This window comes from Telmatherina bonti, assembly GCF_933228915.1.
Source record: "Telmatherina bonti genome assembly, chromosome: 3".
Lineage (NCBI taxonomy): Eukaryota > Metazoa > Chordata > Actinopteri > Atheriniformes > Telmatherinidae > Telmatherina > Telmatherina bonti.
In genome coordinates, this window is record NC_136621.1 from 5,623,961 (window position 1) to 5,636,721 (window position 12,761).

Below are 12,761 nucleotides of genomic sequence, written 5' to 3' on the forward strand. Positions count from 1 at the left end.
CGACAACAACATAGCATCAGAATGACGAAATGAAAATCATGGAATCAAAAGAAAAGTAGAAACATTGATCACAGTGTGACTGATAGCCTACGCACCGCAGGACTGTCCTGCATCGGGAGGAACCGGGTCTTGCAGCATGGTGTCAGGAAGATGTCCTCCTGGTGCTGTAGGCAGCATGAAGTCTCCACAGCGTCTCTGGACTCCATCATCCACATAGAGCACAGGGAGCCAGTCTGCCAATCCTCCCTGTCAGGCTGTGAAGCAACGCAGAGATATTCAGGGTTTGCGAAACCAATTTCTCCGGTGATTGATCAGCCTGAACGAGCTCATCCGAGGTTCATTTTAACAAATGTTCTTTAATCAGTTCCTCTGCAAAGACCCAGAGGAGGGAGTGTCCAGTCCAATCCTGCAGGTTTCCCATGTGTCCCTGCTCCAACACACCTGACTAATCAGTCGTTGTGCAGAACTTCATTGGCTGATAGAGCCATTTAATGGAAGCCAGGTGTGTTAGATCAGGGATACATGGAAAACCTGCAGAACAGCGGCCCTTGAGGACAGACTTTGGAGACCCCTGCTCTACACAAACAGATAATCTAAGACTGATCAACACTGACAGCCAGTATTGGGGGGGGGGGGGTCGTCATCAGTGACGCCGGGGGTTACTGAATCCGCCTTTGACCACTGATGGCGCCTCAGTTCTCAACCGGGAAGCATCATTAATTGCAGCTCATTGGGAACCGGCTTTTTGGCTTTTATTGGACACCAGTTTGGGAACCGACACCGTACTGGTGTTCAGCCAGTCTGGCAGGGCTACAGCGAGGTTTACAGTCCAATGAGCCATTTTCGCTCTCAGCTGAATGCAGCTGGTTACAGGACCTGTTAAAGAAGACAGCTAATAAAATCTGCAATAACAAATAACTGCATTTTATTTGTGTTTTATGTTTAAGACAAACTAAAGGTTTACAGAGAGAATGGACATGTTTCCTTCTATGGGATGTAGATTTCTTTTAAAATCCCAGATTTTCCAACCGAACGACTAGAAAAACAAAAATGGATCGTGTGGCTGCTACTTTCAGTGTCATGTTGTGAAAAGTCCAAAGAGCCCCTTGCAGCTCTGGAGCTGAAGGCTGCAGAGTCCAAGGCCACAAAAATCCCGTGCCGACGCTTCCTCACAGGCAAGTGCTTGGGGCCCCGAGCCAGCAAGGTGCCTCTGGGGGTCGACTGACTCTTGCTACAGCACCGTGATAATGAGGAGCGTTGGCAACGACAGTGTTGGACCAGGAAAGAACTCTGAAGGGGCCCCGGCCCCACCTCTCGGCATCACAGCGAGAAAATGAGAAGTTTTTTGCTTATTCGTCTGGTGGGTGAGAAGGGAAAGAAGAAAAACAGGAACAACAAACGGAGCAAGACGTGGTTAGTAGTGCAGATAAAGCAGAAGCTTACTCAGCTCGTTTGGCCCGATGAGTTCCTCGCCATCGCCAAGCTCCAAGTAGGTAAACTTGCTTCCTCTGTGTCCACGTAGGCGAAAAGCTCAAACTAAGAATGCAAAGTTTGAGGATTTATGGACAATAAATGTGGATAATGTAGCACCAACAGATGGCAGTTAATGCTTGAACTTCGCTCTTAATGTTGAAGCTTTGTCTGTTCACCTGATAGATGGAAAGTCTGCAGATAGTTTCTCTGTGTTAGAAGAAAACAGCTTCACGCAGCTTTAAATTAGTCACATATGAGCTTTCAGTCAGTCAATACAAAAATATTCATCCCTCTTTGTCATAAATATTTGATTTGATTGTTCATTCATTTTCCAAACCGCTTATTCCAATTCAGGGTCGCAGGGAAGCTGGAGCCTATCCCAGCCGGCTTTGGGCGACAGGCAGGGTACACCCTGGACAGCTCGCCAGTCCATCACAGGGCCACACACAGAGAGACGAACAACCACACTCATGCTCACACTCACTCCTAGGGGCAATTTAGAGTGACCAATTAACCTATCATGCATGTCTTTGGATGGTGGGAGGAAGCCGGAGTACCTGGAGAGAACCTGGGCATACACGGGGAGAACATGCAAACTCCACACAGAAAGGCCACTGACCAAACCAGCCAGGGATCAAACCAGCGACCTTCTTGCTGTGAGGCCACAGTGCTAACCACTGCGCCACCGTGCAGCCCTTGATTTGATTATATTATGAACAAATCTGGTTAGAAATATTTCTTGCTGAGATGATTCTGCTGTTAAAAAGTTGATGTGTGCTTAGTGTTTATGTCCTAAAAGTAACTTTATTTTCTTCACATCTGCAGTGAAAATGACTCGACCATCACTGCAAATCAGGATTATTGGCAAAAGGTACAAACTAGTTGCTGTTTGCAATAAACAAATAAAGCAATAAGGATTTAAACATAACTATTATAAGTGGTTTATCCAAATTAATCAGAAAATGCAACTTTCAATGACCTCTGCAGTCTCTAAGTGATGATGACGACCCTCTGAAAAGAAGCCCCCATACACAAATCTGATGTCCCATGCACACCTGATGCAACCAATCAAGGCTTTCATTAGTTGCATCACGTGTGTTGAAGGCTGGAACACCTCAGACCTTTGGATTGCATGTTAGAGAAGGATAAGTTAAGAAAACTGTCCAAAACTTCAGAGGAGAAACTGGAACTTTTGCGTCCTGTAGATCAGCAGGAGGAGGAAGACTGAAGCGTACACTGAAAAGACCAGCTTGCCCACAGTGAAGCATGGTGGTGGATGTTGTAGAATTTATCTGATGAGATAAATCTAGAGATCAACCATGCTCTGTCCAGTTTATTGGCAATGCACAGTTGTTGCGAGCAAGAGGTCTCAAGAGCTCTGCCCCTGCTCAGGGTGTTACAGCAATCTTAAGGCATACACAAACAACCTTTGGCTAGCAGCACTAGTCAAAACAACTGCCAGCTTGAAGATTACAACAGTCAAAGCTGAAACAGGCCTTGAACAAAACATTCAGTTTTATGCATCAACCTACTAAAAAAGCAAGCTTTCTGAACTACTTTAAACTATGCAGAATATATATATTGTACTACATAAAAGAAGCTTCATAAAGGAGTAACATATTAAATGTACACTATACGTATAATTCCACCACATTCCCCCCTTTTGATCCTTTCAGGATCAACACAAGCACAATTCAGGGATACAATAAAACAACAAAACAAACCCAGAAAAAAAAGCTAACTGCTTAAAGAGATAGAGGAATATCTAAAACATCAGAATGGTCACTCCCGGCAGGGTTGAAGAACATTCATCATAAAACATCCTGAAAGGAAAAACACTTACACACCAGTGTCAGAATCAGAAAAAGCCATCGCTATCAAAAAAGAAGGGAAAAGGATCAGAGAGAGGGAGATCCAAAGCTGGAAGAGGGTCATGAACAAGCAGAGGAACGTGATATAAGGCAGTGTCAATCAGCATAACCAACAAGGCTCTGATACATGGAACACAAAACAAGAAGGGCAGCAAATACTGCAATGGAACCCCAATAGCGTCGACGTAGCTGAGTCATCAGGATGAACAGAGTGCCTGGACCGACTGACTGGATAAGGGGGCAGAAGGTAAAACCAGGAAGACAGCTGTAGGCAAGAGAAGGGTGACAGGGGCACATATACCAGTCCACTTTGATGGCAGCACGCCCCTAAGAACCAGACCACCGTACTACCACCAAAGGTCGGCGCCGGCCACAGAAAATTAACAGCATGAACACTGTCACACCAAGCACGGTCCAAAACCCCAACAAAACCAGACCCCGGAGAGGAGCTCGTGAAGCAAGTGAAATTTTGTGCCGAGTCACACCAGAACCAAACAGGGGAGAGGACTGTGTGTGGGACGTAACAGGGAAAGGACCATCCCGGAAAGGCATTTTGGAGAGGGTTAGGGTTCGTGGAAGAGAGAAAATCAATCATACAGGCGGACTCAAACTCAGGTGGAGGGGTGACTACATGCAGTACAGGTCTGGGCCCCAGGCAGACCACACAGGCAACCCCAGTAGACACACCTACCCTTTCTGCTAACAACAACCAGTTAGTGTTATTGTGGATATGCCAGTCATCATTACAAAATAAACATCTACGTCCGGTTAACCATTACGCACAAGTATTACCTCATCTAATTGAGAATTGGGTCCTGGAACAAGGTTAGCCAACGGTGGAGTGGTAAAGGAATCAGTTGGCACACAGAAAAATGAACGAAAGGGCGAGTGAACGTGAGCACGAGATTGGCTTTGGTGAGGCCTTGTGAGGCCTAACACGTGGGAATTTCCATTATTCATGTAGACCCCTCTATTTCCAAAAACATTTCCCCAAGTAGAGATGAAGATCAGACAAATCAGACAAACACCACTGGCAACCAGTCCACCGATCACCATGCTATCCAAAGAACCAGAGCACACACATGGCGCAGATATCTTAATGACAGAGGAGACCGCACAGGGGCCCCTCAGAGTGCTAGCTGGGGAATAGAAAAAGGCGTGTCTACCTACTAGAACCCATCTTGGCGCTACCAAAGGGATTATTCTGCCCCCTGTGGGGTGGTGTGTTATTTTGCTGCGTCAGGAGCAGCAGCAAGCTGGGGAGCCGCTGTCGGTGCAGGAACCTTCCTGCAGCAATGATACGGTAGTTGGATACTACGGGCACCAAGTAGCACGTTTTTAGCCAAGTAGCACGGTCATCTGTCTGGGTTGTCAGAAGCATCTGAAACGGGTGGTCCCAGAGCTGATGTTTGAAGCCTCCCACCAGCATAAATCTCCAGGCTGAAGGGAACAGAGCTGCTTAGATGCTGGTTCAGGAAGGGCCGCAACTACCTGTGAGCAAATGTCTGAAAAGGTTCACATGAGATCAGCACAGTATATTAAAACATTACTTTCACACAGGGCTGTGTCTGGAGGGGGAGCCCTGGAGAGGCCTATGCCCATTCGGGTGAACCTGCGAAAAGAATCTATGAGGGGACCTGTTGGGTCCTCCCCTTTTACGCATGCACATGGACAACAGCATGAGAGGAAGTGCTTTGGTCCAAGGAAAGCCTGAGAGAGACCTAGGAGGAAATCTCCCCATCTGTGGGCTGTGAGAGAAAAGAGAAAGTGAGAGGCTGAAAAAGGGGGGTGGGTCAGAGACGCAGCCTTCATCTACAGGAGAGTCACCTGTAGAGACAGGGTCAGAAGAGTTAGTGCACATGTGCATACAGCAACCTGTCGAGGGAACAAAATGGCAGAAAGAAGGGAGTCAATAAGGCGATAGTGACAAACTGGTTCACCATCAGATTTCAGGAAACCAGTGTTTCCACAGCGCTCCAAAACCCACACCTGGGTCTGGGTTCCGAGCCATCAACATAAAAATCAAGTCAGGGTCAACCAGAGGTCGGTCAGAGAGGTCAGGTCTTGGGGTGCAGAGGATGGTCAGTCCAGCTCATAGACTGTATATAAAGAGATGGACGGAGCCTCCGTGACGTCACCCATAGGTTTCTGAAGAGCTAAATTGAAGCTCTGTGAGCGGTTCCTACCGTCGCCATGTTGGCAGCGTCATGCGTGTCGTCTCGCCCGGAAAATACAAATATGGACAAAGAGGTGGAGCTGAGAAGGCAGCCGTGAGCGTCATGGCGGATGATTGACATCGAGCGAACTCTGAGCTTTCTGTAGCTAAGAGCTAACCGAGCAAACCCGGAGATAATAGGGGTAAGCAGGCTAAAGCTAAGTCACGTTGCTAACCGTCTTAAACCCGGGGTTGTTCTACGTTCTTCTTACTTGAAGGAGATTGGTACCTGTCAATCAAAAGGGCACGCCCCTAAATATGCCGAACTTCGAGATTAAATTACTTTTAAACGGGCGAGTTAGAAAAGAATTCACTCCCCCCACAGTTGTCATGAAGGTAAACCTGACCTATAAACCTAAAATGGCTTTTTGTACCAGGCTGTAAACATGTTTATTTCTGCCGTTTAGTTGGCCTTTTTAACATGGGAGTCTATGGGAATTTGCTCTGTTTTGCAGCCCCTAGCGGATGAGGTGGGAACTGCAGTTTTATGCACTTCCGCATAGGCTTCACTTTTAACCGCTGGAGGTGCCGCTTGGGTGGAACGGGAGATTCTCATCATGATGTGGTGGAACAGGTACTTTTCCTCGTACTGTGATGATATGGGAGATCTTCATCACGTATGTGCAACAACTGTGTGATGTTTCATGTCAATATGGAGCAAAAACCTGTTAAGGATTTTGTTGAATCTGTGACACCAATAATGAATGCAGTTTGTGAGGAACCTGTCTTGTTGCATCAACCCCGCTACTAGAAGGCAGAGCTGATGCAGTAGACAGTGGATATATATATAGATATATATTTAGATAGATAATTCTCTCTTTTACTTATGTTTTTTTTTTATTCTTCTTTCCTCAGCAGACTCTTCAGGGGCCTAATGTAAATGCTTTCTCTTTGTGAAGGGTCACAGATTTTTTTTCCTGAAGTGCTGGCTGGTTGCAGCTGAACTCTGGCCAGAAGGCATCTGTTCCTCAACAACATCTGTTCCTGTTACTCTTTTTCTCCCAGCATGCCGAGGGACATGCAGACTCTCCCAAGGGTGGGCTTTTGTATGCCCTATTGTCAATTCCATCATTGTCTGCTGGAGTCTGTTCTTTCAGAGCTGTGGAGTCAGAAACAGCAGAACCTGGCTCTGGTTGATGGTTTACAGTCCCTCGTGTCTAAACAGCATCATCTTTGTGGAGCAGTTAAAGAGAAAAACCTGAGAAATCTAAAGAGCAACACAAAAAATGTCATTTGCTTGTTTTGCTTCTGTGTTTTCAGCTAATGATGACTGAACTTTGCTGCTGCAAGACATGAAAGATTTAAGGCCAGCAGTCGAGCAGCTATTCAGGTTATATTTGGGGTAAACAGGAGGCTGGAAAAGCAAAACACAGACTGCTGGATGTCCAGTGGGCGTTTCTCTACATCCATCTGAATTTTAAAGTCATGAATTACCTGACTTTTTCTGTGGGGGCAGAAAGAGGAGTGGTAAATCTAGCGTAGGGACATTGTTTCTAATGAATAGACCCCCTCTTCCGTCTCCAGGGAGACACTTTCAACTCCTGGCATTAGGCAACAGTGTCACATAGAAAAGCCCACCATGGGGTCGCCAGGGGAGGACAACAGATGTTACTGATTAACTTTGCTCACAGACCCCGAAAACTGCCTGCAGATGGAAACAACAGAAGTTGGACGCAAGTAAATTTCATGTTTAGCAATATTTATTTGGAAAAATAGTCTTGGCTAATTCCTTCATTGAAAAACAGTCAAGGAAACGGTAACATAACAATTTGTACATCCCTCTTTAAATAACATTTTCTTAAAACAATTCCCATCGACATGAAGTGCCTTTGCAAATATAATAAAAAAGCAACTTAAATAATAATCATGACAAACATCACAAATATACATGACAAAATAAAAATAACACAAAATCCTTAAATTAACTTAAATTAAATCATAACTTTAAATCATAACATTTGTTTTTTTTTTACTTTTTAGTTATTTTACAACAAAAGAATCTGTATCAAAAAAACATTTTTCTTTTTTATTTTTTTAATCAAGACAAGGTTTCATGTCCCAAATGAGAAACAAAGGAGAACAATACAACGTCATGAATGGTTCGGAGGGCTCGGGGAAGAAAACGCACTTCAGTAACACAGTGATGAGTATACATACAGTCTCCACAGGTGTGCTGATGGGTGCACAGCCCATAATAACAGCCTCGTGAAGAGCAGGCCAGTATGGCCGAACATCCACCGTTTGATGCAGTTCCTGCGCTCAGCAACGGCGTGTGGGTTAGAGAAAAGGCCTGGGTGCAAATGTTGCAGAAGGAAAAACTCGTAGCGTCCTACGTTATCACGGCGGCGTTGGTTTAACTTTCAGTAGAAAGGCTAAATAGAAAAAGTGTTTATGTTTTAATCTTTAAACCCAGCCAGTTCTCCCCCACAGACCGACGCTGCCTGCGCATAGTTACCAGTAGAGAACCAGCTCACTCTGAATATCAGTTAAACGTCTCGGTATCAGCAGCAGTCTCAAGGTGGGACACCTCCCCCTAAGGTTAGAGCAGCATCTGAAGGAGCATAAAAACTCTCCCATAGAGCAAATGAGCAACGGGCAGCCCATTGGTGGCTTCTTACACCTGGAAGAGAGGTTTTACACAAATCGTTAGGACACGTTGGGCTCGCTGTTGGCGGAACGATGCAGAAAGTGAAGCGGGACTTACCTCAGTTGCAATTATACATTCGTCTTTCTCCTCTGACATGACAAACACAGATTTGTACTTGGTGTCCGCACATGCAGACAGTTCTGGGACTTTCTTTTCTGATGCATCGCTTTGAAGAAACAAGAAAACAAAGTTAGCAAAGTGGTTGTGACAGCTTCAGCCGCGTTTCACCTCCCAACAGTGGAATATTTACCATTTTAAACGTTTGCTGTGTTTCTCCTCAAACTCAAAAGAGTCGAGGGATTGGCACTTGTCCTCGCAGGCCGCCTCCAGCATGGCCTCTTTCACTGCCTGCTCGTAGTTGACCTCGTGGACGAGGTTGTAGTCTGCGGGTGGATGGTGTCGGCTTTTGTAGCCGCTCCTTCCGGGTGAGGAGCCCTCATCCGGGTCTGCGCTGCAGAAGTCCATCTTCTTGTTGATGTTTTTGACGCCTGCAGATGGCATGACACTAATGGCCAGGTCCCTGTCACTGCGGTGGCAATTGTTTGTCAGGTTATTGATCGTCTCTCCTTCAGCTACGGTTTCTGCTTGACCTCCGTGCTGGACTTTGGATCGAAAAAACCCGACCAGAACCGCGCACCCTGCAAGCAGCAGTAGCACCAGGGCCATGCCAGACCCGATGGCCATCCAGGGCACCTCTGTCCTGCGCATGGCCGCATGCTCCGGAAGCAAGAACTGGCAGTTCCGGCCTCCGTATCCGGGAACGCACGCGCAGACGTAGCGGTTGTTTCTCTCATGGCAAGTGGCGCCGTTGTGGCAGGGGTTGTGCTCGCAGCGGCTGATGGGGGAGCTGCAGTTGCGGCCGGTGTATCCCGGCGGACAGGTGCAGGTGTACCCGTTGAGACCCTCTTGGCAGGTGCCGCCGTTCTGGCAGGGGTAGTCCAAGCACTCGTCCCCGGTGTGGTCACAGTTCATGCCAGTAAAACCGTCTGGACACTGACACAGGTACGAGTTGACCAGATCAACGCAGCGTGCACCTGCAAACGGAGATGAGGCCTCTCATCAACATCCGAAGCAGATTTTACAGCAAGTCCACACAACCCTGAGACATGGATGCCGTCAGTTGGACGGTGTCTTACCGTTAGAGCAGGGCCCGGACGTGCAGTGGTCAATCTTCTTCTCACAGTTGAAGCCTGCATATCCAGTCGGGCACTGGCAGAAATATCCTCCATCGGGGTTGTCGGCACAGCGGCCCCCGTTGGAACAAGGCCCATCGGCACACGTCATGGCGCTCAGCTCGCAGTTGTTGCCGTAGAAACCATGAGGACAGGTGCACATGTATGTGTTTTCTAAATCCTGTAGAAAGCGAAGCAAAAGAAAACAGGTTGACACGAACACTCGTCGCACTGCAGCATCTTCACTTTGAAATGTCTGCCGGCGTTTGGAGCCGCAGTCAGACGTCACGAAAACATTTGTCTCATTTGAAAAGGCTGTAGCCACTTACGGCGCAGCTCCCTCCGTTGCGACAGGGGTTTCCCGCACATTCGTTGACCTTGATCTCACAGCTGGCCCCAGTGAAGCCGGGCCTGCAGGAACAGGTGTAGCTGCCCTGACCAGTGTTGCTACAAGTGGCTCCATTCATGCAGGGCTTGTGGTGAGTGCAGTAGTTGAGGTCTGGAGGGATGCAGCAGAACATGTGGATTAGCCACAGGACAACACATGGCAGGATGACAGAATGTCTTTTGTCCTCTGGCACGTCTCTTCTTCCAGTGTTTTTCAGATTTCTGGCCTCCCGTTTGGCACTTTAGCGTCATAGATTGGAAACTTTGTGCAGTTTTACAGATGCTAACCCTAACCCTAACTGCAAGGTGAAAACACACATATTTACAAAAGCAAACAGTTTTAAGCTTCTTTCCTCATCCCTCATTCACTCCTGGCCCCGATGGGGCTCCTTCCTCACCTTGGTTGCAGAAGAGCCCCCCCCAGCCCTCCTGACAGTTGCACTGCCAGGGCTGCTGGCAGGTCCCATGGAGACAGCCCGGGTAACGAATACACTCATCACAGTAGCGGCCTTTGAATCCCACTCTGCACCTGTTGTTGTCCAATTAGAAGGGAACACCGGTCAGTCCACTCACATTACCTCATGTCTCCCCCCTCACTTATTAATGCCCCAGTGAACGGACGAGGAAAACTTACTTGCACTCTCCGGGTTTCTCACAGAAGCCGTGCTCGTCGTCGCATCCGGGCAGACAGATCGCTGTGCAGAAAGATGAACATTTTTAGAAACCTCAAGTTTATTTTTACATTTTTCATTTGAGGATAAAAAACTTAAAGCCCAGCAAAGCCTGAGAAACACCAGTGACTCCTCAACTCCTAAGCTGCTACCTTAAAGTCGACCTCCTCGTCTCCATGAAAGAATTTTCTGCTTAACATGATGCGGAGACAAAGGAGGGAGTGTGTGAATGTGTGTGCCTCAAAGTGTGCACACAGAGACTCCTCAGCCCACCCCACCACCCTCCCTTTTCCTTCTTTGCTGCGGGTCAAAACTCTTTTATTCATTTTGTGTGTGTGTACACACACACACACACTCAATGTCTCGGATTGGGGCAGATAAGAGTGGACAGCTGGCGAGTGTGTTGCCAGTGCGCGACAGCTGCTCCATTGTCTGCTCTCTGCCGGCAGCTGCCCACTTCAAACAATACCTCCCCCGCCTCAGCCAATCAGCGCCCGGGCCACTCCGACAGGGACCAATCGGGAGGGAGCATGTAAATTAATGGCACGCGTGAGATTATTCCCCAAAACTTTCCTTAAAATAAATCAAGTGGTCGTGTGTGTGCGTGTGTGTGTGTGTGTGTGTGTGTGTGTGTGTGCGCGCGGGGAAAGCAGGGGGGGGGGGGGGGGGGGGGGGTTGCGCGTGGTGTTTACGCACAAGTCGTCCTCTAACGGTACTCTGAGGTTCTGACTGAGACTGAAATCTGCTCCTCAGACTTCGGATAAACCCAGAAACGCCTGACCTTTGCGGAAAATGCTTCTGGTTGGAAGTTGCAAACTTCCCCATCAGCAGCATGAAGAAGTGGAACTCACGCTCTGTGCAGTACTGCCCCTTCCAGCCCGCGTCGCACGCGATCTCCCCGCGCTCCCCGCACGTGAAGTGGCCGAACGCGTCGTCTCTGGGCCGGCAGAACACCGAGCAGCCGTCCCCGTAGTAATGCTCATCACACACAAAACGATAGGAATACTTGAGCTCGGTTCTGCCTCCGGTGTGCAGGTCCTGGGACCACTCCTCCCCCACCGTCAGGTGCCTCTGCGTGGTCATGGTGCTGATCACGCGCTCCGGGTTCTCTAAAAATGAGCCAAATAAAAACAAGTTGAAGAGATGGAAGTGTGGGTGTGTGAAAGTGAAGTGTGAAAGGAAGTGTGTGGGTTTGGCTGCCTACCTGTGGAGAGGTCGTCTTTGGAGTCGGTGTGCAACGCTTCAATGATCAGTGAGAAGGTCCCCTGGGGAGACAAATGGCTTCATGAGACAGGTGGCCAGCGGACATGGCTGATAGCATCACTCTGAGCTCAACGTGATCTGCTGAAACTCAACACCTGCAGGCTCGCTGCGCCCTCAAGGTGTGCCGCTGCGCAGCGCTTTTACGCACGGGTTCAACAGAAAAGGCGCGAACCGCAGCCTGGGCGCGTGCGGCGGAGAAAGTGGCACGAGAGGCGTTATTTACCGGCCACGTGAAGCCGAAGTTAATCCTGACCGGGTTGGTGAAGGAGCTCTCCGGGATGGCGTCCGGGACCTGGAAGGAGTTGGAGCCGAGGACGGGTGTGACGGCGCCCCCGTAGGTGCAGGGGGGCTCCGGGGAGGCGTTGGGCTGGTAGTGCTTCAGACAGATCCTGAAGAAGGTTTTACATTCACACTGCTGCTGGAAAGAGGATGTCACACCGCCTCGGCAGCAGTTTTTGTTCCCCTGTACTCCCTTCTTGTTTAGAAATTCTTGCAACTTCAGCTCAAAAACTCCGGAGCAGAACCCCTGGGAAGGAGAGAAACTGTCAACAACTGCGGTGTGTGTGTGTGTGTGTGTGTTGTAATGAGAGGTGGGAGGAGGGGGGGACTCTGTTGACTAAAGAAATAAAGAATCAGAGGCTTACCTGGTACATCAACATGGACATCGTGGCAAGAGTCAGCAAGATGACGCGCCCCATATTAAATAAATAGATAATAAATAAAAATAAATAAGGTAAAAGGTCGCGGGGCTCTGGTGGTCCTCAGGGTGCCTCCTCCTGTTCAGTCCCTCTGAGAAAAACTCATTGAGCAGGTTTCTGTCGCCTCACAGGGTTTTTTCTCCTCAGCTGCGGCTGGAAACGGCGCTGCCTTCGTTCATGTCCCCAGAAAGGAGTGATATAAATCCAGAATCTTCCGCCAGAGAAAAGCAGCTGAACCTGAGAGTCCTCCAGCTCCGGTGGAAAGCCTTAATCCAGATAGACGGGTGGGGCGGGGATTGGGGGGGTGGGGGGGTCCTTGTTCCTTTCAGCCAGAAAGTGACAAATCTCAGGATCTGTTCATGTG

The 12,761-nt window shown here is 48.4% G+C and overlaps 1 protein-coding gene across 1 annotated transcript; it reads right to left on the reverse strand.

Moving 5' to 3' along the window:
• Positions 1 to 8,099: 8,099 nt before the first annotated feature.
• Positions 8,100 to 12,409, reverse strand: dla (deltaA). The gene is made up of 11 exons (XM_079264453.1): positions 12,344 to 12,409; positions 11,923 to 12,225; positions 11,641 to 11,701; positions 11,288 to 11,545; positions 10,400 to 10,460; positions 10,164 to 10,294; positions 9,708 to 9,877; positions 9,343 to 9,559; positions 8,457 to 9,240; positions 8,264 to 8,372; positions 8,100 to 8,179 (listed from the first exon to the last, which is right to left on the reverse strand). Exons 1-11 carry the CDS (start codon positions 12,395 to 12,397, stop codon positions 8,174 to 8,176), a joined length of 2,154 nt encoding a protein of 717 aa, XP_079120579.1. The 5' UTR covers positions 12,398 to 12,409; the 3' UTR covers positions 8,100 to 8,173.
• Positions 12,410 to 12,761: the final 352 nt, after the last annotated feature.